The sequence below is a fragment of the Myotis daubentonii genome, chromosome 12 (assembly GCF_963259705.1).
Source record: "Myotis daubentonii chromosome 12, mMyoDau2.1, whole genome shotgun sequence".
Lineage (NCBI taxonomy): Eukaryota > Metazoa > Chordata > Mammalia > Chiroptera > Vespertilionidae > Myotis > Myotis daubentonii.
The window spans coordinates 19,804,527-19,830,134 of record NC_081851.1 but is presented as its reverse complement, the minus strand read 5'-3'; the positions used below and the strand labels follow the sequence as shown (position 1 = coordinate 19,830,134).

The 25,608-nt window shown below is 55.5% G+C and overlaps 1 protein-coding gene and 1 non-coding gene across 2 annotated transcripts in view; one reads left to right on the top strand and one right to left on the bottom strand.

Annotated features, from left to right (window-relative positions):
* The window catches only part of FER1L5 (fer-1 like family member 5), a 54,780-nt gene extending 30,113 nt beyond the window's left edge, over nt 1-24,667 (top strand). Inside the window, 35 exon segments of the mRNA XM_059660799.1 lie at nt 7,477-7,601; nt 8,473-8,573; nt 9,237-9,274; nt 9,277-9,413; nt 9,486-9,641; nt 10,705-10,836; nt 11,661-11,824; nt 12,109-12,223; nt 12,961-13,063; nt 13,626-13,789; nt 13,903-14,055; nt 14,338-14,398; nt 14,524-14,601; nt 15,422-15,603; nt 15,779-15,940; nt 16,266-16,367; nt 17,264-17,410; nt 17,487-17,649; nt 17,752-17,774; nt 18,390-18,440; nt 18,546-18,647; nt 18,955-19,074; nt 19,546-19,707; nt 19,912-20,003; nt 20,408-20,578; nt 20,744-20,892; nt 21,106-21,245; nt 22,367-22,455; nt 22,666-22,761; nt 22,957-23,098; nt 23,292-23,391; nt 23,467-23,660; nt 23,819-23,928; nt 24,183-24,330; nt 24,440-24,667. Coding sequence (XP_059516782.1) covers nt 7,477-7,601; nt 8,473-8,573; nt 9,237-9,274; nt 9,277-9,413; nt 9,486-9,641; nt 10,705-10,836; nt 11,661-11,824; nt 12,109-12,223; nt 12,961-13,063; nt 13,626-13,789; nt 13,903-14,055; nt 14,338-14,398; nt 14,524-14,601; nt 15,422-15,603; nt 15,779-15,940; nt 16,266-16,367; nt 17,264-17,410; nt 17,487-17,649; nt 17,752-17,774; nt 18,390-18,440; nt 18,546-18,647; nt 18,955-19,074; nt 19,546-19,707; nt 19,912-20,003; nt 20,408-20,578; nt 20,744-20,892; nt 21,106-21,245; nt 22,367-22,455; nt 22,666-22,761; nt 22,957-23,098; nt 23,292-23,391; nt 23,467-23,660; nt 23,819-23,928; nt 24,183-24,330; nt 24,440-24,667 — 4,400 coding nt within the window.
* LOC132214092 (small nucleolar RNA SNORA15) lies at nt 1,223-1,333 on the bottom strand. The gene has a single exon (XR_009448187.1). It is a non-coding gene; the product is annotated as a small nucleolar RNA SNORA15 (small nucleolar RNA).
* Nucleotides 24,668-25,608: the final 941 nt, after the last annotated feature.

Genomic DNA, 25,608 nt, shown 5'->3' with positions numbered 1-25,608 from the left:
ATTCCCTGTAAATTATTCTTAATTTCAGTTAGTATAGCCTTCATTTATGACTGGTCCCTTTTCATGTTGTTGATGTTCTCACTTAAGTTCTTGAAAATCCTCACTAGTTTCCTGAGGTTCTCACTAAGTTCCTTGAAGTTCTTATTAAGTTTCTTGAGCATCCTTATAACCATTGTTTTGAACTCTGAATCTAGTAGTTTACTTGCTTCCATTTACTTTAGTTCTTTTTCTGGAGATTTCTTCTGTTCTTTCATTTGCAACATGTTTCTTTGTCTCTGCATTTTGGCTGCTTCTCTGTGTTTGTTTCTATGTATTAGGTAGACCTACTATGTCTCTTTGAATTGGTAAAGTGGCCTTATGCAATAGGTGTTCCTTAGGGCTCAGTGGCTCAGTCTCCCCTGTCACCTGAGCTGGGCACTTTAGATGGGCCCCTGTGTGGGCTGTGTGCATTGCCCTGTGGTAGTTGAGCCTTAATTGCTGTTGGCATCACTGGGAGGGATTAAGCTTCAGGCCAATTGGCTGTGCAGACCAGCTGTGACTACAGCAGAAGAACTGCTGTGCAGGAGATGCCTATGGAGTAGGACTTGCCTCAGTGGGACTTTGAAGCTCTCAAAGTCTGCCCCTTACATTGTGTCTCAAATAGATGTGGTAGGGTTGTAATCTGGCATGGTCTGAAGCTGACCACCAGAGGCTCTGGAGCCTCCTGGGTGGTGCAAAGTCAGCCACTTCCTGTGCCAGCACTTTTGTCTGGGAGAAAGCTCTTCCTTAGTTCTTGCCCTGATGCCAGACAATTTAGTTCCTCGCCTTATGTCCCTGGATCCTTTCAAGCTGTTGCCCCAGTGCTGGAGCTCATAGGGAGTGTGGGTCTGAGTAAGTCTGTGTGCAGACCCTTTAAGAGGAACTGCCTGGGACTCCAGCAACCCTCCATGTCACTCAGCCACAATCCCCGCTGGCTTTTACAGCCTAAAGTTATAGGTATTTCTTTATGGAATCTTGGGCTGAGGGGTCTGGTGTGGGGCTGGGACCTTCTGCTCCTCACAGGGGACCACCATAGCCAAGGAATCCCTCCCGATTAAAAAACCACCACACGTGGGTGTCGGACCAGTCTGTTCTGCACTTCCACCTCTCCTACCAGTCTGAGTGGCTTCTTTAATTCTCTAGTTATAGGACTTTTGTTCAGCCAGATTTCAGGCAGTTCTGAATGATGGTGGTTCTGTGGTTTACTTGTAATTTTGTTTGTCCCATCATAGCCATTTTTAAAAAAAGATTTTACCTTTGTGTGGTGTCTGGCTGTGTAAGCTACTGGTAAAAAGAACACAGTATTCAGCCATGCCTTCTACTTGTTTTTAAATTATAAAATAAATATACAAAGGTATATAAATGCATATATAGTGTAAAGAAGAATAAAAGTAGTACCCACCAGCTCGCACTGAGATTAAAAGAGAGAAAATAGTTAGCCTCTTAGGAGGCCACCCATGTATTCTTCCAAGATTCATTTACCCAAGAACTAACCACGATCCTGACTCTTATGATACTGACACCCCAGCTTTTAAAAAAAATATTTTTTATTAATTATTGATTTTTAGAGAGAGAGGAAGGGAAAGGGAGAGAAAAACAACAACAACAAAAGTTGATGTGAGAGAGAAACATAGGTTAGCTGCCTCCTGCATGCCCCCAAGGATCAAGTCTGCACCCTTTTAGTGCACTGGACAATGCCCAACCAACTGAGCCACACCAGCCAGGGCCACACCCTTGCTTTAAAAAAAATGCTTAATCACTTATGTGTGCAGCCCTAAAGAGCATACTATTGTTTCATTTTATATCAGTGGAACTTTTCAATCTGAGTTCATCTGTTTTTGCACCTCAATATTAATATTTTATATTGGTATTCGTAGCTGAAGTTAATGTTTATTTCTGTATATACCCTGCTGTATGATTATAACCTTCCCTATAAGTTTGGTAGAAGTCATCTCTAATTATGTGGTATATGTACACATTTAGGTTGTATCTTTTTTTCTACTATAATAATTTTGTTATAAACATTCTTATACATGTCTCCTGGTCACAAGACCGAGACTTCCTCTAAATTACAAACCCAGGACCGGAAGAGAAATTTAAAGCAAAAGTAATTATAACAAATTACGCTTTCATCAGCGTGGTATGAGAATTCCTACTACTCTGCATTCTCACCAGTACTTGATGTTGCCTAGTTTAAATTTTTTGCCAATGTGGTGAATGTATGTTATAATTGAATTTATTGGGGTGACATTGGTTAATAAAATTATATAGGTTTCAGGTGTACAATGATATAATACATCATCTGTATATTGTATTGTGTGTTCACCACCCCAAGTAATCTGGTGGATGTAAAATGGTATCTTATAAGATCTTGATTTGCATTTTCCTGACTACAAATGAAGGCTGAGCATCTTTTCACATATTTACAAACATTTGTTCTTCCCCATCTGTAAAAGCCTATATACCTTTTATCCATTATTCTATTTGGCTGTATTTTTCTTATTGACTTGTATATTATTTTTTCTGGCAACAACCTTTTGTCAGATGTGTGTGCCATAAATATAATTCTCTAAATTTGGGCTTTTCATTCTCTTAATGGTGACTATTTCTTTATTGAGGTATTATTTACAAACAATAAGATTTTAAGTGTATAGTTAAATGGAATTTCACACACATACACCTGTATAACTACTATGGGTAGAAAAATAAATCACCCCAGAAAGCTGTCATATTCCTCTTCTCAGCCAGTCTCCCTACCCTGGGGGGGCAATCAGTGCTGTGATGGCTATCAATATAGATTCACTAGAGGCCCGGTGCACTCGGAGAGGGGGGTCCCTCAGCCCACCTGTGCCCTCTCACAGTCTGCCAGGGGATGTCCACCTGCTGGGTTAGGCCCGCTCCCTGGAGGGATCGGGCCTAAGCTGGCAGTCAGACATCCCTCTGGCAGCCCGGCAGCCCCCGGGGGATGTCCACTTGCCAGCGGGGAGCAGGCCTAAGCTGCAGTTGGACATCCTTAGCGCTGCTGAGGAGGCGGGAGAGTCTCCCACCACCACCGCTGCACTGGCAGCCATCAGCCTGGCTTGTGGCTGAGCAGAGCTTCCCCTGTGGGAGCACACTGACCACCAGGGGGCAGCTCCTACATTGAGCGTCTGCCCCCTTGTGGTCAGTGTGTGTCATAGTGACCAGTCACTCCCAGTCGTTCTGCTGTTAGGGTCAGTTTGCATATTACCCTTTTATTATATAGGATAGAGGCCTGGTGCATGGGTGGGGGCCAGCTGATTTGCCCTGAAGGGTGTCCCGGATCACTGAGGGGGTCCTGCTGGGGTGCCTGGCCAGCTTGGGTGAGGGGCTGAGGGCTGTTTACAGGCTGGCCACACCCCCTTCAGGGTGGGGGTCCTCACTGGGGTGCCTGGCCAACCTGGGTGAGGGGCTGATGGCTGTTTGCATTTTTCTAATAACTAACGATGCTAAGCATCTTTTTGTGTACTCTTTAACCATTCATATATCTTCTTTGGTGATATGCTTACACAAATCTTCTGCCCTTATTTGTTTATTTATTGTTAATCCTCACTTGAGGATATTTTCTTCATTGATTTACAGAGAGAGTGGAAGGGAGGAGGAGAGCTAGAGAGCGAAACATTGATGTGAGAGAGAGACATCAATTGGTTCCCTCCCATATTCCAGGGATTGACCCTGCAACCGAGGTATGTGCCCTTGACCAGAATAGAACTGGCCACCCTTCAGTCTGCAGGCCAATGCTCTATCCACTTGAGCCAAATAGGTGAGGGCATCTTTTGCCCATTTTTTAATTGGGCTGTTTGTCTTCTAATTATTAAGTTGTAAGAGTTATTTATGTATTCTGGATACAAATCTTTTATCATATACATTACTTGCAAACAGTCTGTGACTTTTTTTTTTTCAGGTTTATAACTTCATTAGGCAGTCAGCAGTTAATTCTCATCCACATGAACTGTTTGCAGATTTTTATGCATTCATTGGTTGATTCTTGCATGTGCCCTGACCAGGGAATGAACCCGCAACCTTCACACATCCGGACGATGCTCTAACCAACTGAGCTAGCTACCTGGCCAGGGCACTTTTCATTTTCTTAATGGTGCCTTTTGATGTGCAAACATTTAATTTGGAAGAAGTCCGTGTTTTTTTTTCTTTTATGGTGTCATATCCAATCCAAGAATTGTTTGCCTAACCCAAGGTCATGTAGGTTTCCTCCTCTTTTTTCTTCTAAAAGTTTTACAGTTTTAGTCTTACATTTAGCACTATGATCCATTTTGAATTCCTTTGCATTTTCCCCAGCACCATCTGTTAAAAAGACTCTCCTTCCCCCAATGTTCTATTGTTTAGGTTTCCTACTCAGGGGCCCCGTTTGGTTCCACAGCTCTTGGTTTTCTTCTGTGTCTGTCCTTTTCTCCCCAGTCCTTCTTGACGCTTTCCGTTTCCTTTGGCCACTTTTCTGGTTTCTATGCTTCTGACCGCATTATCTGCAAGGTCTGCTCTCCCCGGGGCAGCTTTTTCTACTCAGCTTCCTTTCTGTGATGCTTTTGTTTTCCTTGTACTTGTTTTCTGAGTTTTGCTGGCTCCCATTTCCTCATCTGACTCCCTAGTTCCTTCTGGGAGTGTGTTTTTGCTGGCACTTTCTGCTCTCGGCTCTGTCAAGCTGGGCTCCCTGCTGTCTGTCTTGGTCCTCAGGTCTCCGCAGGTGACTTCTGCTGGGCTTCACCCCTTGGGGCTCCTAAGGCAATCACAGTTGCTTTTGGCAGTCCTCGGGTGTATTTTGAGTCTGAAGATTATATCTGTCTCCTTGTTTTGCTGAAAATGGAGTTATTTTCCTTCTCCTTGTTGCCTTTGTACGCCATCCAAGAGTAGAAGAAGAAAATTGCCGTTTGTGTCTTCATGCTCCTATCTGACAACCCCAGCCTGGGATCTCTGCTTGTTTATCATCCTGATCATCCCCTCTGTGCCAGGGTCTAAAGCTGATTCCTCCCAACAATTTTGAAAAATTATATGATACTTTCCTTTGAAAATGATCCCCTCCCCTTGTCTCTTGTAATCTCCTTCTTGAATTCACTCTACCATCTGTGGAAGTTCTCATTTTATTCTTCATATTTTTAATCTATCTTCCATATTTGTCATATCTCTGGGCTGCATTCTACATTTCTTCTAGGGCTTCTAGAAAAGGCTTTAGGTGGCCATTTGATTGACCACTTTTTGGCAGCTCCTGTCCTCCTCTCCACTCTTCTTCCACATAGTTTGACACACTGCATTTTACGTATTTATTTTGTCTTCTTTGCCCCCACTATTTTTTAAATTCTTAAGTAAACTTTGTATGTGCGTATAACATGTCTGTGGAAAAGTACACCAACCGAAGTGTCCAGCCTAGGACACTGGCAGCGCCAGGCTTTCTCTCCTGACCCCTGGGCTCAGGCAGTTGCCAAAGCAGACGTGCCCCTGTCACGACATCCAGACCGTGAAAGAGTCCTGACATCCCAGAGGCCCCTGGACTCCCCACCCGCCAAGGGCAATCACTCGCCTAGCCTCCAGTTCGTTTTGTCTGGTTTTTAACTTTATATCAAAGAAATCATATAGGATGTATTCTTACGTGTCTGGCACCTTTTGCCCATTATTTTGTTTGTGTAATTCATTCACAGACCCAGATGTTGCTGGGAGTAGTCACAGCTCATTCTCATTGCTGTGTAGTGTTCCATTGTGAACATATACCATCATTTATTTGTCGTCCTACTTCTGAGGGAGATTTCAGTGGTTTCCAATTCGGGGCTATTACGAATGGCGCTGTGGTGAACATTTTTCTGTCTTTTGATAATGCCGTGTGTGCCTCGCGGTTGGTGTGCACCAAGGAGCTGAGCTGCTGGGTCAGAGAGCGTGCACCGGTTCTAAGCTGCTCATTTTCTTGGAACTTTACTGGTGGAACCCTTTGGGACTTGGCTAAAGTTTCACACCCCAGAGAGGGTTTGTCTTTTTTCCCTCCGGTTAGTTGGGGGCCCTGCCAACCGGAGACCACTTTAAATTTTGTGCAGACCCTGCAGGTGGCCTGAATGTAGAATGCAGCCTACAGGAGGGCCCGTTTGTGGTAACAAATTTGGGGGAAATTTCCCTGTCCCCTCGCCCCAGAGCCAGGCTGGAGGCAGGTACGTTTCCTCGCCGTGTTCTTCTGTGTGGGGGTTGTTTTTCATCGACTGAGTGTTTAGGTTTTGAAGCGCCAGCTTTGCATAGCGTATTACTTTGCTAGGGCTGCCATGACCAAGCACCACAGTCCTGGAAGCTAGACATCTGAAACCAAGGTGTAGGCAGGAGCGGTTCCTTCTGATGGGCCCGAGGGCAGGTGCCAGGCCCTCTCCCAGCTTCTGGTGGCTGCCTGCGTGTTCGGTGTGCGTGGCTTGTAGACACAGCACTCCCTCTCTGCCTCTGTCTCCCTCTGTCTCTGTGTCCTCACAAGGCTACCATCTCTTTTGGTCTCTCCTCCTCTTATAAAGACACCAGTCATATTGGGTTAAGGACCCAGCCCGCTGCAGTATGACCTCATCTTAACTAATTACAGCGGCAATGAATGACCCTATTTCCAAATAAGGTCACATTCTGAGGTACTGGAGGTTAGGACTTCAACATATCTTTGCAGGGGACACAGTTCGACCCATACCACATGGAGTCTCCTGCTAGACTGCCCACCGTGGCAGCTCTAGGCCTTCTCTCCTGACCCCTGGGCTCGGGCAGTTGCCAAAAAGAAGTGCAAGTTCTCCAAGATTTTCCAGAAACTCAGAGGGCAGGAGCCAGCCTGCTTCTACTTGCCTCAGACATTCTGCTTTATTTTTGGCTTCTGTGGTTTTCTTCCTTTTGCGTCAACAACATACCTCAGAAAAAGATCCCTAACGTTTCATCTAGGTTCCTCCCCTCCTTTCAATAAGAAACATCGCCAGGAACCCAATCATCGTGGGTTTAATCCATGCTTGCCCCGACCCCCTCCTCCACACTGGCAAGATGTCTGCCCATCCCAGCCAAACCCTGGGTCTCCGCCTGAGCCCAGGGCCATCCCCCCTGCTTTTCAGGCCACCCAGGGGTAGACCTGCCTCCAGCCATGCCTCTTGCCTCAGTATCTCGCTTGAAGTTAAGGGCATGGAGCTGTGCAGCTTAGACACCTGCATTATGCCCGCCTGGTGGTGCCACTTTAGGCAAACTACTTCCCAGGCCATAGCCTGGGTTGTCCCGCCTGCTCACTGGGGGCTTTGAAGGCTGCGCGACACACCGAGCATGATGAGTACTCGATCAGCGGCCCAGCCTCTGGTGGGAGGGCTCCAGTTAGAATTATTAGCAGACGGCATCCTGGAGGGATGAAGTAGCTCAGTGAAGGTCCTCTGAGGGACACACTGAGAGGAGACCCCCAGAGGCACTCAGACACCGCCCCCCCCCCCCATCTCTGTGTCTCAGGGAACATCTACAATTACGTGCCCTGGTACAACACCAAGCCGGTGGTGGCCCTGACCTCCTACTGGGAGGACGTCAGCTTCCGCACGGACTGCCTCAACCTTCTGCACTTCACTCGGACCCGCCTGGTGAGTGGTGCTGGCTGGGTGCAGGGAGGACCTGTCGCCGAAGGGAGATTTGGGACAATGAGTCACAGTTGGAGGAAACCGGCCCTTGGTTCACATGCCCTCCACACCGAGTGAGATGGAAGTGCCCAACACGGAGCTGGCTCTGAAGACACCCAGATGAGTCAACACGGCCGCTGTCCTCGGCCTCGGGGAAGCCAGGGGTGCGTGTAGGCCTCTGCAGTGCAGCCAGAGCTTCGGAGGATGTGCAGGCCACCGGCCACAAGGGCAGAGGGACTGGGCGGGGAGGGGAGGTGAAGAGCCGATAGTGGAGGGACATGTTCGAAAAGGAGGTGACATTTGAGCAGAGCCCTCAAGAATGAGGAGTTTGCAGGGGGGGCATGGGCGGGGGGCGGGGTCGGGGTGGGGGTTAGAGAGGGAACAGTGTGCACAGCATGGTGATGTGAAGGGTCGAGGGTGGTGGGGGCATGGAGGTGAGTGCGAATAAGGCCAGAAAAGCTGGGAGAGGTCAGATCACAAAAGGTCTTAGGTGTCTGTTAAGAAAGGAAGCCGCTGCAGTTTTAGACAAGAGAGCCACACGGGGCCTCCTCCTCCGATAGGACTTCCTCGCACATGCGAAGGGAAGCCCAGCATTGGGACCAGGTGCCCCTCCTCGGCCCGCCTACCCTGGCTCCTTCCTGCTCCCCCTTCTCCCGTGGGGGAGTGGGAAGGGTGCGTGGGGCCCTAACCCCGCAAGGGCCTGTGACAGCTTTGGTCTGGCATCCCCAGGTTGCCCCTCACAGGTTCCCAAGTCATGACTGAAAATGTCGGGCGAATCAGCCAGCAGCTGCCTGGTGCCCCATGCTCACCTGCTCTTTTCCCTCCTCCTGGGCAGAAAGCCAATCTGGACACCCTGAAATCTATGCGGAACCCGAGGGACCCCGCCCTGCTCCCCCAGTGGAGGAAGCTGCTGAGGGACCTGGTAGAGGACTGCAAGTAGGAGCAGGGCGCCACATCGGAGCGGGCCCCCCGATGGCAATGCCGCCCCTCCCCACCCTGACCCACCCTCCCCAGATCCCTCCCTGGCTCAAGACCCAAACAACAGAGCAGTTTCTCCTCTCTCATCAGACCTTGCAGAAAATGGCCCTCACCTTCCCCACCTCCCCCGCCCCCGCCCTGAGCATTGTCCTTGCTGTCCCCACCCCACACCTCGTGCTCCCACCAAACCAAGCCTCTCAGTGTTTCCAGACAAGCCCTGCCCGGCCTGGCCCCACACCTTCCCCCTGCTGCTCCTCTCCACATGCCTTCTTCAGGGCTCTGACTGTTCCAGAAGATTCCTTGTAAGGCCTCTGCCTGCCCCGCACCCTACTTGGATCCCCACTGCTACACCTCAGGGTTGGTTGCCTCACACCCCTCTCTAAGAGGTGTGAGCATAGGCCTGGCTCATGCAGGGACTGGGAGGGCGGGTGGGGGTGGGAGGGTGAGAAACTGGGGACCAGGCCTGCACTGAGCAGGCTTCTCAGGAGGGGTGGGAAGGGCTCCCTGCGTCAGGCCAGCAGGGGCTGGGCAGGATCTCGAGTCCAGGAAGGGCACCTTGGCCTAAAACTGGGCCAGAGGCCATGAATGGCCCAGCCCTCTCCTTCCTGGTCCTGGCCACAGGCGCCCTCTGCCCTGCATGACCCATCAGCCAAAAGCCACGAACTGGACGGGAAGAGGTGGCAGCTCCGTAACCTCCTCCTCAAGGAACTGGCCCAAAAGGCCAAGGAAGTCCAGCCTAGGGACATGGTGGCCACCGCGGAGGGCTGGCTATTCCGCCTCAACGCCGTGCTCCCCGAGGTGGGCGCTGGGCCCCTGGCTGGGAGCCGGCCGCGGAGCCTGTGCACGGGCCTGACTCTCCTGCCGCGGCAGCCCCAGGTGAGCATCCCGGACGTGATGATCTGGCTGATGGCCAAGGAGCAGCGCGTGGCCTACGCACAGGTGCCCGCCCACAGCGTCCTGTTCTCCCCGACCGGGGCGCTGCACTGCGGCAAGTTCTGCGGGAAGACACAGACGCTGCTCCTGCAGGTGTGCAAGTGGGAGTCCTTGGGCAGCTCCAGACCTGGTACGGGAGGCCGGGAGCACCCCAGGGAGACTCCCTGAGCTCTGGGGGGTCCCATGAGCCTCCCCTCCGGCCTGCCCCTGCCTGCTCCCAGGCCCTTTATCAGGTGAATGGGGTGGAAGTTTCCAGAGGAAGGAAAGCCCATCAGCATGAGGCCGACGTCCCGTCCATGACCCAACAATGTCCCCAGATTGCCTCCTCCGTCAGCTTCACACCACCCTTAGCTCCTCCTCGTTCTCTCTCCCCTGGACCACAGTTGGGTGCAGCCCAAAATATGCAATGACTATAAGGTTTGGGCACCAGCCCATCGTATCAGATATAAGCCATAAATAAGGCTACCACCACCCTGACCACAGCCCCTGCTTCCAGCTGCCCCCAGCCCCGGAGGCAGGTGGGGACACATACCTGGCTTTCCACTGCGTCCTAGGGAAGGTCCAACCTCCCTGGCCTGACCCCAGTCACCCCTCCTTCTCCGCCCTCTCAGGCCCCATCCTCTCAACAGTGAGGCCACGCTGGGCTCCCCCACACCTGCCTGCCCTCTGCCCTCCTGCCATCTCGAGGCCCCTCTTGTGCCCTCAGAGTCCTTCTCATCCTGCAAGAAGCACTGACACTTGATCCCTGGCTGTACCACTCGCTGGATTGTATGTCCTCGGCCACTCCTGGCCGTGCCTAGCCTCAGTCTGTTCCTCTGTAGAATGGGCCTGGTGACAATGACACCCGCTCACGGTGGTGTGAGGGTCAGAGCACACGCTGCACATTAGCACCGAGCACACTGTGAGAATGCAATCAGTGATCACTAGGACCAGTCAATGTCACCAGCATTCCTGCTGCTTCCTGGCAGCACTGCCCCTCTCCCCTCAGCCCCAACTAGTGTGGGGTCACATGTACAACCATCGGCTAGCTCGGCTCAGTGTGGGGCCCCTGCTCCCGGGGCTCAGGGTGAAGGAGCAGGTGTGTGCCCCTCCCTCACCTGCACCCCTGCCTCTGGGGGGCCCACACCCCTGTGGGCTTGACCTGCCGCTGACTCAGCACCCAGAGGGCGAAGGGCAGAAGGACTCGCTCCCGGCCCATCTCCGGGTCTGCATGTGGCTGGGCAACGTCACAGACAGCTGGGACCTGCAGCTGCTCCGAGAGGGCCAGGTGGTCGTGTACGCGGAGACGGTGAGCGGCCGGGGTTGGGGGGGGGGAGGGCGAGGAGGACAGAAGCCGGGGAACTGCAATGGCCCGGCACCGAGAAAACGTTCCCAGAGAATCGGGTTCTGAAGGGGGTCTGATGGAGAAAGGCAGCAGAGCGACCGCAGACACTGCCCGCTTGGGGTCCCTGGTTCACAAGCCACAGGCATGTGGTCACTGAGTGGTCCCCTGGGGCCGGTCGCTCTCTCCCTAGTGGAGATTTATGGGGAGTTTCTCCCTGTTAGTTCAGAGCATGTGAGTGAGTGAGGCCCCGGCTTGCAGGGGCCTGTCCATCACCAGCCGGGCAGCCTGGGGCCCCGCACCCCCCAGCTGGGTCCTTCAGGCCAGGCTGGTGGTCCCAGGGAGAGGGAGGCCTGGCACTGTCAGAGGGACAAGAAACGGGGCGCCTTCCACAGGGCAATGAGCCCAGGGGGTGGGTGAGCAGGGCTTAGGCTAAGCTGTGAAAGCAGAAGGGAAGTGGGTTTAGAGTTTCAGGTTTTGTAATTTACTGCATTAAACACATTTCACGGTCCCTAAGTTGTGTGTGACAGGTGGGCATATAACATGGGTAACCAGCTCCTTTGTAGGCTTGGAGATGCTGAGATGGGCATCCCGCACACCCAGCAGGGGAACCTGCAAGAAAGGCCCCGAGGTTGCAAAGAGGAGGCAAATAGTGGAGCGGGAGGGCCCCCGGGGTCAGCAGTGACAAAGCAGACAGGCCCCACTGCAGGCACCACCAGGGCCTCTGCGGTCCCACTGTGTGCTGGGGAGGCAGCAGATACTGACAGCCTTCCCTCCACTCCCATCCCCAGTATGAGAACCAGGCCAAGTACAAAGACCAGTGGGGGCAGCAGGGGCTGTACCAGTGCCCCAACTTCTCTGACGTCCTGGGGCACAAGGCTCTCCCCAAGGAGGATTTCAAGGAGCCCTCGGGATGGCACTGGGAGGGGAAGTGGACGGTGGAGCCTCAGAGGAGGTAAGTCTTGGGTGCAGGGCCTGGAGCCAACACTTCTTTCTTCCGGGAGGCCGGTCAGCAGCAGCCTAGACAGGCGGGCACACAGCCACTGGAGCCCGGCCCTAGGGTTGGGGTGCCCAGGCAGAAGCCCTGCCCACCACCCTGCCCTGCAAGCCGGCCCACTGCCCAGCCTTGCCGAGCAGGTGGGGTTCACAAGGAGGGAGCACTCGGCCAGCAGAGGAGGACCCCAGGGGTCTGGAAGTTTGGGGAGATGTGTTGGGAACTCGAGGTGTCGCTGCCCCCAGACTCCTCCTGGACACAGACATCAACAAGAGCCAGGTGCTGGAGGAGGTGTACGAGAACCAGCAGCGGGACCTCGCGGGGGCCTGGGTGCCGGCAGCCACCCCCAACACCGACGTGGTGAGCAGGGCGAAACCACCTGGGGGTGTGGGGGCAGTGCAACCAGATGGCCACCTGGGGAGCTGGGTTGTCCAAGCGGAAAGAGCACTAGACCAGGGGTTGCTATCTGAGCCCGTCCCCCTCTGTGTGGACCCTGGGCCAGCACTGATGATGGCGCCAATGAGACGGCCTCCTCAGGGGGAGGAGAGGCGGGGGCTGGGGCTGGTCTCAGCAGAACCCGCTGTGACGACGGGAACGGTCTATATCTGTACTGTCCACGTGTGGCTATTGAGGACTTGCAACATGGCGTTGTGAGGGGGACGAACTGCATTGAGTTTTGTTTCACTTCATTGATTTCAATGTAAGCGGCCCCGGGAGGCCGGCGACTGCTGCACAGGACAGGGCGGTCTACCCCTCACGCTGGGCTCCCCTGGGCAGGCGGCCGGCCGCTGGGCTGGGGCCGGCGGCAGCATCCAGGTGGCAGCCACGCTCAAGTTTGCTTTCAGTCATTTCCACGGTTATTTCCTATTTATGGGGAGTGATGCTGATTTTCCACGGAGAGTGGACATATAAAGTTTCCTTTTAAAAATACGTTTATTTATAGTTTGAAAAGGCGAGTCGGTAAAGGCACATTCAGTGACTGTGAGTGGCGTTAGACGTAGCAAGTGCCGTCTGCTCCCGGTAGAGCAAATGTGCGGGCAGGTGAGTGAAGGCCCCTGGTTCAGACACCCCTCAGCCCGCCGCCTCTCCACCCGCAGAACGGGCAGCCCGTGGAGGCGCGGGAGAATGTGAAGTGCCCCCAAGGCTGGCACGTGAAGAAGAACTGGACTGTGGAGCTGAACCACGCGGTGGACAATGAGGGTCAGTCCTCTGCTCACAGGCAGTGGGCAGGAGGGTCTGGAGCTGCCAGGGTCCGACACCGCCCACAGCCTGAAAACAGCCAAGCTCCCGGGTGGAATGGGCCTGAATTCCTGGGGGTCCCCCAGCCTCTGGAGAGCAGGGCTTGACCCTCCCCATAGACCTGGGCCCAGTTCTGAGACAGGGCAGGTGGGACGCACCTCTCAGTACCTGAGCAAGGATCTGGCTCTGGAGCCGGAGTTCCCCCCCGGGGACTGCAGGGAGGTGCCCTCAGCAGGAAGTCTGAAGACCTGGGCTCAAGACCCAAACCCTGCCACTCATGAGCAGTGGGACCTTGTATGGGTCACATGACATCTGAGCCTCACCTTCCTCATCTGTGAGATGGGCAGCTGGGCCCAGGCCACCAAGGTGACACAGTGTGACCACACCTTCCAGGGCCAGAGAGACCTGGACACGAGGGCAGTGCTGCCCCTGTAGCCTGCCTTCTGGGGCCCATCTCTCAGGCTCCTCCCAGCCTCCCAGCCTGTGGGACCTGGGCACCCACGCCACGGCCCTGCTCCTGCAGGCTGGGAGTACGGCGTGGGGATCCAGCCCTCCGGCCTGCCTCTGGTCTGGAACTCAGTGGAAAAGACCTACTACACCTGCCGCCGGCGGCGCTGGGCGCGGGTGCGCTGCCGGAACCACGGGAAGCTGAACCTGGAGCAGGAGACGCTGTCCTTCCTGCAGCTGGTGAGGGGCCACCTGGGCGGGGACACGGCAGGACCGCTGGCAGCGTCCACCCCGGGCCATGCAGGAGGCTGTCCCGGCTGTCATCCCTGCAGGACCACCCCGGCCCGACCCAGGAGGAGGAGGGCTGGGAATACGGAACCATGGGCTCCAAGTTCCACCTGAACCCTCAGCCCCAGAGCCGGTTCCGCCGCCGCTGCTGGCACCGCAGGCTGGCCCCCAACAAGGACAAGGGCATCGCACCCATATTCCTCCTGGAGGGGTCCTTGGTAAAGCTCAGAGGGCCGGGCGCCTCCTCCCAGCCCCCACCCCCTGGAGCCCGGGCCCAGGGAGGCTGGGGCACTGACAGCTCAAGGGTGGGGAGTCTGCGTCCTGGATCCACACTGTCAGGCTTTGGAGGGTGGAGCCCAGAAGGGCAAAAGGGGGACCTGGGCATGGGCACCCAGGAGCCTCAGGGAGACTGTGGTGGGCAGGGGAAGGATCTGAAAAGGCAGGAAGAGGACAGGCCGCCGTCACGGGGTCTCAGCAGAACACTCAGGGGCTCCTGGAAGCCTGCCCCGGAGGACACCCCGCCGCCGCCCCACCTGCCTTTCATCTACTGCATCTTCAACAGTGAGCACTTCTCTGAGAGCCGTGCCTGGGTGGTCTCTGAGGCCCCGTATCTGAGGGCAGGGAGAGGGGAGGGCTGGGGTGGAGTCCTGGGGGCAGGTGACAGAGTCCACTCCTCTCTTACACAGAGCCCCACTACTACCAGCTTTTCTGCTACATCTACCAGGCCCGGAACCTGATGGGCAACCAGATCCAGACATTCCAGGGTAGGTGGCAGCACCTCTTCTCCCCCAGCTCCCCAGGGGCCCAGGATAAAAAATATGGCAAAGGAAGAGGGTGACCAATATGCAGACCACCCCCCAACTCCCAGCAGCTCATGGCCCTGGTTTGGGGAAAAGACACAAAAACAAGGAATACAAGGCAAGGCTGTTGTTGAGGTGTGTCCCCAGTGCTGTGGAACTAAGAGGGGAGTTGGGGAGGCATCACCTCAGGGGACCACTTAGCTGGCCTTGAACAGGGAGGAGTTCATGAAAGCAAAAGAGAAGTGACCATTTGGAAAACTCACGTGTCCCTGGAGCTGGACAGATGAGGGGTAGGGAGGAGGGGTGGCGGTTTCTGGAAGGTTCCAGGTGGGTCAGTGCTCCGCCCTGTGCTGCTGGTGGCTGTGTAGGTAGCCAGGTTGCTGGAGGAGGGCTGAGCCGGGCAGTGTCCACTGGGCACCGGCACCTGTGTTGAGAGGCTATTTGATCCTCCCCGACGCCAAGGCCGCTCGCTGATGCTGTGAAAAGGCAGCCACATGTAGCCTGGTCCTCAGAGCTCCTCCTCTGTGCCTCCCAGCCTCAACCATAGCCGTGTGAGACAGATGTGGGTGGGACCAGTGACCCCGGGCCTCTGCCTATCTGTCCCTTTGCTCTGTGGCTTACACTGAGGTGGCTTCTGCACAGCGGGCAGTAGCGGGGCTGCCCCGCCTGGGCCTCCCTGGGAGACGCCCTAGGTTGGGGCCCTGACAGGTGGTCCGGTGGCGGCCGGAGAGGAGAGCTTCACTCAGCTCAACAGTGAGACTCGCCCCTCTCCCTCTCCCTCCAGAGCCCTTCGTCCGGTTGGTCTTCTTGAACCACAGCCAGTGCACCCAAACCCTGAGGAGCTCTGCAGCGCCCACGTGGGCCCAGACGCTCATCTTCCAGCACCTCCTCCTGTACGAGAGCCCTCACGACACCAGGGAGAGCCCGCCGCCCGTGGTGCTGGAGCTGTGGCAGCGGGACTCGCGGGTACGGCGGACTGGGCCGGGCAGAGGGGAACGTGCTCCAATGGGCCTGGCTCGCAGGGCATCGTGTACACATACCTGTTAGCCCTTTCCTTAGACTCATGGGGATCCCCGGGGAGGAGCCAGGAGCCAGAATCCGCTAGCTTGGCACCTTGTTCTGCAAATTTCTCTCCCTCCAGGGCAAGGAGAGCTTCCGGGGACGGAGCATGTGGCCCCCAGTGGTCTGGCTGGATGTCCAACATCGGGTCTTGCCCCCCATGAGGTGGCATCCCTTTGCAAAAGAGTTGGGGGAGGAAGAGGGCGAGATCTTGGCTTCCTGTGAGCTGATCCTTGAGACGGAGGTATAGGAGAGAGGGCCCTGCTGGGAGGTGTAGTACTCAGTGCCCCACCTTGCCTCATGCCCCTGCGACATGTTCCCACAGCCAGTGGTCCCTGACTCCACCCCCAAACCCCCTCAGAAAGGCCTGGGGCCTGGAACCGGAACTCGGGGCCTGGGGAACCCAGCCAGCCTGCCCCCCTAACCTAGCTCTCCAGCCACCATCTGCCCATGGGCTCGGGGGCCGCCTCAGTTGAGCTCTCAGGGACCTGCTTGAGCTGTGGATGGAGAACAGTAGGAACAGCCCAGTGGGGCCTTGTGCTCCCTGCTCTCTCACCTCATCCCTTCAGAGTCTCAGAAGGAAGCTGCCAATCTTAAGTGTTCCCTGGAAGAACGGGGTCTTCACACTCCCCAAGAGCATGCAGCCCACGCTGAGGAAAATGGCGGTGGAGGTGATGATGGTTGGGGTGGGGAGGTTGGGGGGGTGGGCAGGGAACGTGGAGCTCTGCTGACCCTCCTGGGTGGTCCTGACCCCCTGATCCAAAGCTGAGATGGAGGGAGATGAGAGAATGAAGAGCAGCTCTGAGAGGACATGTTTAATTATTTTATTGCACACGTGCTGCAGGGAGTAGACAGGGGATTCCTACCCGTGGTGGCATCTGAGCCGGTGGCATCTGAGCCGCGTACTGCCCCCTGTGGCAGGGCTGCTCTCAGAGAAGGAAATGGGGCTTTGAGAGACAGTGACATGGGCCCAGTGGAGACCAGAATTGGGCCAGGCCCTGACTCCAAGGCCAGATGAGTCTCCTTTCTTTGAGAGTAGCATGGAAATCCCCACGTGGGAACCTATGCAACCGTCACAAACCTGGCAACGAGCAAAAGATGGTCAGGCCTGCGGGCACTGGATTCTCCCCCCAGGTGAGGCCCCAGGCTGGTCCTGAGGAGGGCCTGACCAGGAGGGGCCTGGGCATCTCCTGGGTGCTCAGTGTCTGCCAGCTGAGAGCAATCACAGGGTGTGGGCCACTGAATGGCATGGCGCCCTATGGAAGACAAGTCAGCAATGAGTAGCTGACATTAGGAAACCTGAGAAATCTGGGTACCCCCTGCTTGTGGGGGCCTCAGGAACTTCCTCCTCAGAGAACTGATGAGAGGCCAGACAGGGAAGGACAATGCCTAAGGGCAGTGAAGGGCAGTGAAGGGCAGTCACAGTGGCCAGAGGGCCCCTCCCTCAGGAGGGAGGAGTATCCAGGCTGAGGACAAGCACTGCCCACTGGCCCTGCGTGCTCCCTGATGCATCACTGCCAGCACAGACCCCCCCACAGAGGCGCTGTCGCCCCTCCCTCTCTGGCAGGTCCTGGTCTGGGGGCTCCGGAACATGAAGCAGGTGCGTTCCCCCCAGCTGCTGGTGGAGTGCTGGGAAGAGGCCCGGCAGACGGAGCCCATCAGGGACTTCCAGACCAACCCCAACTTTGCCCAGTCGGTCCTCTTCCTCACACTGGTAAGAAGGCCCCGGGCAAGGGCTGGGCAGCCCACTCCTCAAGCGAGGTCTCACGGGGCCTCTCTCTGGGCTGCAGTTCATGCCCACGGAGGAGGCCTACGCGCTGCCCCTCGTATTGAAGGTGGTGGACAATAAGGACTTCGGCCAGCAGACCCTGGTGGGTCAGGCCAACATTGACTCCCTGCAGCCCTACTTCTGTGACCCCTGGGCCTCGGACTACGTGCCCCCACGGCTTCCAAGTACGTCCTTAGTCCTAGCCCTTCCCAGGCCTCACCGAGAAGCAGGCACAGGGAGGGACGGGGCCCTCCGCTTCCTGAGATGCACGATTGCTTTCTCCACAGAGTTGTCAGTGAACAAGCACCAGGTAAGTGATGGGCTTGAGGCCCCACCTTCTCCCACACAATTTCCAGGACCCAGCCCTTGTTCCTGAGGGGCTCTGCTACCTCGCCCCTGGGGAAGCTAACAGTACACGACAATTCTAAAGCAGTGAGTCTCACCTGGACTGCATATTTGAATTGCCCGTGAGTTTTAAAAAATTCTGAGCCAGGCCACTGACCAGCTCCATCAGAATTGCTGGGGGCAGGGCGCAGGGTCAGCATTATTGTCAAGATCCCCCGGTCCCCTCCGTGATTACAATGCTCTCGGGGTTCAGAACCACTGCTCTAGAGCAGCGCTTGTCACCTGAACGCACGGGAATCCTTGGGACCTCTGGCGCAAAAGCAGACTCTGAGGCAGTAGGTCTGGGTGGGCCCTGAGGTCCTGCTGTTCTGAGCCCTTCAGGTTCAGTCTGAAGCTGTGGGCAATGAGAATAGGAACCGGGCGCACCCTCCTCCTTGCCCCAGTCCCATGTCTGACGACCTCAGAATGAAAGACCTGTGTGCGGTCAGCCCTGACCTCCACCCACTCCTCTCAGGAGGCAGGTGGTGGGTGGGCTGTGGGGTGCCCGGCTCTGTCCGACTCAGCCCCTCTCCTTTCCCAGCTCCTAGATGACCTCATTGAAAAGTTCTGCTTCAAGTCCAGCAAAGCCGAGGTGATGTGGGCTCAGCCCAGGGGAACCAGGAGCCATCCCAGGTAGCTTGGGAGGCAGGGGAGCAGGAGCCTGGGCAGAGGAAGGCCAGCTGCCCCTCTTCCTCAGGATGAAGACGAGTATGAGGTGGACTGGTGGAGCAAGCTGTTCTGGGCCACAGGGGACGGCAAGTCCCTGAAGTACAAGGACAAAGACTACCACACCCTGGAGGTCTGGAAGCCCAGGAGGGAGACTGCCGAGGTGGAATAAAACCTGCTGGGCAGCCAGCAGACCTAGCCCCGATTCCTCTGGGAACCACGGTGTGGGGGGGTTCCTCATTGCCACCCCACTCCAGGCCACACGGCTACCAGCCTCACCCATTCAGGGACCAAGGCTGCCCTAGGACTGCTGAGTGGGCAGACGCTTGGGGACAAGACCTGGCAGCTGGTGGTCCCTCAAGCCCCGATCCCAGGAAAGGTCCTCTGGTCAAGCCCGGGCCTGCTCCCCAGCAGCCTGGGTCCCACGCACCCTCCTGCAGGTGTATGACTGTGAGCTGGAGGCTGTGCCAGCCTTCCAAGGCCTGCAGGACTTCTGCCAGACCTTCAAACTCTACCAGGAACAGCCCAAGTCAGACAGCCCTGTGGTCGGAGAGTTCAAGGTGGGTGTCTAGCCCGGCTTAGCTGCCCCTTCTCCTCATGCCCATCTGTCCACAGAAGACTAATAAAAGCCCTGGCTCTATATGCTCTTTGTAGGATGGGGCAGGGAGGGCTTGAAGTGGGGAAGCAGACTGACCTATGCAGGGTTCAGAAGGGTAAGGTCTGTCTCATCCCAGCTCTGGCCTATGCACTTTCCCAAGGCCCAGGAGCTTTAGAGAAGTTCAGGCCTGAAGGGATGGGGCTGAGATGGGAGTTCACATCAGCAGAGACTGGCAAGCACAATTCCTTTGCCCAGTGCCTCCTAAACACAAGTGGTCCCTGTACAGCATCTCTGCTGTGCCTGCCTCTCCCCGACCACATGACCTTTGTCCCTAATACCCTTACATGCCCACTATTCTAAGCTCAGCCAGGGCACCTCTTAGAGGGTTCTATAGAGCCGGCTGCCAACACTAATCTCCCCAAAACACACACAGGGCCTTTTCCGTGTCTACCCCTTTCCTGAGGACCCAGGAGCCCCCCAGCCCCCCCGCCAGTTCTTGGTTTGGCCTCATAAAGAGGACTTCCCTCAGCAATGCCTGGTGCGGGTGTACGTGGTACGAGCACTCAACCTGCAGCCCCAAGACTACAATGGCCTGGTAATGAGCAGCCCAAACCTGCAGTGCCCATCTTCCACACCTGCCTAAAGCCCATGTCCTAGAGCTCCCTCAGGCTGCTGCCACCCAGACTGCCCCCTCCCCACAAGCTCTGTCTGGTGCAAGGGGCTCATTTCTGCCCCACTCCTGCCCTCCCTGGCCTGACTCTCCACTTCCTGTCCTTCCCTCACTTGTGCCTAACCCCAGTGTGACCCTTATGTGATCCTGAAACTGGGAAAGACAAAACTTGGCAACCGAGACATGTACCAGCCTAACACCCTGAATCCCATCTTTGGCACGTGAGCTGCCCCAACTTGCCCAACCCCATTCCTCCACTCCCACCCATGCAGCGCCAGAAGAAAGCCCAGAAGTAAAGAACTTGCATTCCCTTCTAGCCGCCCAGTTCCTATCATGGAGCCGTACGCACTAAAGGTGCTCACCAGATGGGAGATGAACGGGTGGATGGCCCAGTTCTATCCTCACATGCTGTTTGGGAAGGGAGCCAGGTCCCACCCACAGGCCTATCACTTGTTTCCTGCCACACATGGTGATGGTTATTAGCAGACAACAGCCCTCCAGGCTCTGTTCTCCACGGTCACAGGACCAAAGCAGGGGCTGGAGCACGGCCCAGGGGCAGAGATGCTGGCGGGAAGCATGTAGGTAACATGGGCTCGGTCTCTGGTCTCCAACGCCATCCCACCAGGATGTTCGAACTGAGCTGCACCATCCCCCTGGAGAAGGACCTAGAGATTGAGCTGTATGACTTTGATCTGTTTTCACCTGATGATAAGATTGGCACCACAGTCATCGACCTCGAAAACCGACTCCTGTCTGGCTTTGGAGCTCGCTGTGGGCTCTCCCAATCATACTGCCAGTAAGAGCGGGCCTGACCAAAGGCCAGGGCATAGAGAAGGGTGGAGGAGGGAGCCCATAGCTGGGAGCCAGGGCCTGAACCTGTCTCTCCCTGCCCCCACTACTGTCATCCTGCAGCCGAAAGCTGTCCAGGCCCCACACCGTTTCCTCCCACACATCCCCACAGGTCAGGACCCTTTAGGTGGCGGGACCAGGTGCCCCCAAGCTTCCTGCTGGAACACCACGCCAAGCGCAAAGGATTGCTTCCACCTCTGTTCAACCCTGATGGTGACTCTGTTTTTTACAATGGGAAAAAATTCAAGCTGCAGCGCTTTGGTGAGCACTGCACGTGGCCAGAAAGCACAGGCCCAGGCCTCAGAAGCCAGGGAGGCTCCAGGATGGAAGAGCTGCCGGAGGGCACATCTTTCTCCTTCTCCTGCAGAGGGCAACTATGGCTACCATTCAGGCTGGGCATGAGGAAGGTGGGGCCTACCTGGGCGAAGGGAAGACTACTGACCTCAGGATCCCCTCCTGTCCCTTTCAATCTAGAGCCCCAGCCCCCTACTGCTCGTTACTTGGGCCCCAAAAAGGAGCGCCTTGCACTGTACCTCCTGCACGCCCAGGGGCTGGTACCTGAGCACCTAGAGACCCGCATGCTGTACAGCAGCAGCCAGCCAGGCATTGACCAGGTATGAGGCCGGAGGGTCTGGAGTGGGAGACAGGGGCACACCCATCTAGGACACAGCCCAGGAGGGAAAGGAGAAGCTGGGCTTTCAAAGAAGCGCCGGGGCAGAAGACATGCACGCCTGCATGTTAGTAAGCAAGAAGTTCCAGTGATGCCACTTAGAACGGAGAGGGTCAGAGCTGGAAAAGTCACCTACAGGACACTGAGGCTGTGCGTCCGCTGTAGGGCGTGCTGAGGCGCCCCGGCAGCCAAGGCCAATCCTGCCTCGGTCTCCCCTGAGGGAGGGCAGGGCAGCAGTACCAGGTTTGATGTGCAGACATCACACATCTGGTTGGCTATTAGTTGCAGGAACCCAGGGCAGAAGGAATAAAAATCTCAAGGGCCTTATTACCATCCACCCTCTAGCCACCAGAATGGCTCCCTTCACTCTACATTTCTCAAGCTGATACCACATTCTAGACAAAGTTCTCTACTCAGCATTTTTTTAAAAGCATTCTCACTCAACCTGTTTTCAAAACAAAAGAAAAAAATTAGGTCAATTTCAAACAAAATAAAAATGAGGTCAGACAGTTTGAAAGACTAAGTTTATCTTTCTTCCAGTGTTGGCAGTTCCACCTCTTCCTTTTCCCCACCAGTGTCATCCCTCTTAGACCTCAGTGCTTTGTGATAGCTTCTTACCCTCGGGCTGTGGTTGCACATTCTAAAGCAATCTGGAAATCTGGCCTGGCAATCTAGATTACTCTGACTCAGGGCCACTAAGCTGGCTAATAAATAAAAGCCCAACACCATTCTGAGCTTTCTAGAAGCTTCTAGCATCACCTGCTAAATGGCATTAACCCTCCAACTCGTTACAAGAGACGTCCCAGCCCCATGACCATCAGCCTTAAAGTCATCATACCTACCAACCTGACTGCATCTTCTCCAGGCCAAAAAAAAAGGAAAAAGGGGAAACTGGTGGGCAGTTGCCTGACTTCCTGTCTGAAGTCTTTCCATCTCAGATACTGTACCCCACCTCTCAGTGCTGGGAACATGGCCTCCACAGACCTAAGAACCTGGAACAGGGCTCGCAGACCAGCACAGAAGACAGGCTAGGAACCCCTGCCAGCTAACCCATCTCTGCTCCAGGGAAAGATACAAATGTGGGTGGACATCTTCCCCAAGAAACTGGGGCCTCCTGGCCCCCCAGTCAACATCAGGCCCAGGCAGCCTACAAGGTGAGTGTGGGCGCACTTCCTGGGGGCAGGCACCAGGGCTCCCAGTACCGAGCAGCTGGCATCTTCCCTCTGCTGGGAATGCTGGGGACTCCCTTCCCGCCAGGGCAGCGTGAGTGGGCATGGAGGGTGGCCACCCAGGCCAGCCTCCCGCACCGAGGCTGCTGCTGGGCAGTGAGTCCTTGGCGAAGGCTCAGGGTGCCACGGCCGCAGGTACGAGCTGCGCTGCATTATCTGGAAAACTGCTCACGTGGACCTGAAGAGTGTCAATTTGAGTAACGAGAAGATGAGTGACATCTACGTCAAAGGGTGAGGCAGAGGTGCAGGGCTCCAGCACAGCTCCCCAAGTCCTGTTCTAGCTTTCCTGTGGGTCCTCCTCGTCCTGGGGTGACATCTCCCCACTTCCACTGCACCTGGCGTCCACTGGGCGGCCCTTCCCAAAAGGCTCCAGCTCGGGACTGGGGACAGTGCACATGGGCCCAGGTGAGAGGACTCTGACCCCAGGTGGCTATTCGGGCTAGAGAAGGACATGCAGAAGACAGACATCCACTACCAATCCCTGACTGGCGAGGGCATCTTCAACTGGCGGTTCATCTTCACCTTGGACTACCTGGTGGCTGAGCAAATGTGCGTCCTGAGTGTGAAGGTAATGAACGTGGAGGTGGGCTTCTCTTCCTGCCCCTCCCTTCAGAGACTTGCAGTTGCACCAGAACACTTGGAATGAGGCCTCGGCAGAAGCCCTCTTCCTGGACAGTCCATCGCGCCAGGTGTGGGCTCCTCAGAGGGCCAAGGGGACTCTCCTAGGAGTGGCGGTGACACACTCCTTTGCCATCCTTCAGGACTACATATGGAGCCTAGACCCCATGGTGATGAAGTTTCCGGCCCGGCTCATCATCCAGATCTGGGACAATGACATCTTCACCAGTGATGACTTCCTAGGTGAGCTACTGGCCAAGGGCCTATGACCTCAGGACAGGGCGCTCCTTTGTGCCGACTGCCTCTCTCTTGGCTCAGGGGTCCTCGAGCTGGATCTGTCTGACATGCCCTTCCCGGCCCAGCACCCAAGCCTGTGCTCCATCAGGATGATGGATGCTGACCCCAAGTGGCCCCACCTCCTCCAGCACAAGCGCTTCTCCCTCTTTAAGAAGAGGACTGCAACCGGCTGGTGGCCTTGCCAGGTCCTCGAGGACGGCAAGTGGCGCTTGTCGGTAGGAACTGGGGAAGGTGTCTACTGCACAGGACTGCTGTGTCCCATCACTGGCTCTAAATCCCTGGGGGCCGTACCTAAATCCCTCTCCCTTTGTGGGTCCTGGGAAGAGGTTCCTGCGACCATAACTCAGCCTCCCACCCCTTGCGGTGTTTCTAGGGTAAAGTGAAGATGACACTGGAGATTCTGTCCGAGGAGGAAGCCTTAATCAGGGCAGCAGGACGTGGCCAGTCAGAGCCCAACCAATACCCTACACTCCACCCTCCCCCGTAAGGCTCCCTATTCAGAAAGCCGAGCTGCTGAGCCTGGCCGTATACCCAGGGGGTGGCCAGTAGCCACAGTGGAGGGGTAGTTACTTCTCACCACCTCAGCTCAATGCTGTCACAGTCGGGAGAGAACAGCCAAGGGGAGAGGGGGAGATGGGGCAGAAGTTGCTTTTTAAAAAAGAAAGGTCTTTGCCTTGGAAAACTTGATCTGAAGGTCCCCTCTGTCCTCCATTCTCGGACTCAACGCTCATGGACAGGCGCACCAACACCTTGCTCTCATGGTTTCAGTCACCTATTAGAAACTTCTGCTATGTTTTCTGGAAACGCTACCGCTTTAAAATCATAATCATGTCAATCATATTGATTATCGGGCTTATGCTGTTCAGCTTCATGTACTCAGCTCCGGTGAGTGATGCCCCTGGGGACAGGGACAGAAGCACTGGTTGCTCTTGGGCTGCCTCTGGAGAGAGCCTCTGGTTGCTACCTTCAACTGACTGTTGCCTATTCCCTCCAGGGCTATTTGGCCATGAGCTGGATCAAACCTGAGCTTCGGCTGACTGCACCTAAGAATATGTTCACCAATATCTTCAATTCAATGAACACCAGGAAGGCCAGCTCTTCCAACCTCACTACCCCACGCCCTACCCTAGAGTCTACAACAGGCCGTCAGCTGAAACTCCTGCAGGAACACATGAATCACCTGCGACATATTTTTCCAGAGCTCCCAGCCCCACAAGGCTAATTTGGCCAGGTTTGCCTGGCTTTTCTCTGCCCACTGTCAGCCCTAACCTAGAGCTTCTTGCCAATTCCTTATTTCTCTCTTCTAGGACAGCAAGGGGCTAGGGATATTCTGGCCATTCTGCTGAGAAACCGCTTCCATCAAGAAAGGCAAAGCTGTAATTTTCCACTGAAATAAACAAGCTTTGTAACAAAGCCACTTTGTAATTTGGGGGCGGGGGGGGTGGTGTTGAAGACCATATGAAAGGCCAGCCTTTCGGACAAGACTCCCAGGGACAGGAGGCAGTGTCGCCTTTGGCACTACCTCCATCTTCTGTCTCTTCCACACGAAGAGGCTCTGAAGTCAGAGGGAAACAGAGGGAAAGGGTGGCAGTGAGGAGAGAATGGCCCCGTGGGGTGAGCCACTGGAGCCACACCACGAACCCTCCTCCAGGACACACCTCGGTGCAGTGGCCAGAACAACATCCAGCCCCATTTACGGGGGCAAACATTTGTTTCCAGGACAAAATACAAGAGCTAGGACAGAACACCCCATGTCTAGTCAGACGGCGGCCCTGCACCTGAGCTGAAATCACACAAAACCGACAAATCTGCATTCACACTCACGTGCTTCCCCTCAGGAGCCCACCTAGGTCCTCCACCACAGGGGCCTATCCAATCTCCCCTTGACCTCAAAGAAGACAAAAGAACCATTTGCTTTTTCAGTTCTACCTGGTCCCAAGGCCAAGCGCTCAATCAGTTGGTCCCCTGGCACTTCTGAGCTGCTCTACTGTGGTGGGAAGGCGTTAGGCAGAGCCCGCCTAATCCCACCTGCAGGGGAGTTACTGCCTGTGATGCCCTAATTAAGCACCTGGAAGGCTATAAGCAAGCCCGAGAGCAGGGGTCCTCAAACTACGACCCGCGGGCCACATGCAAATACAAATATTGTATTTGTTCCCATTTTGT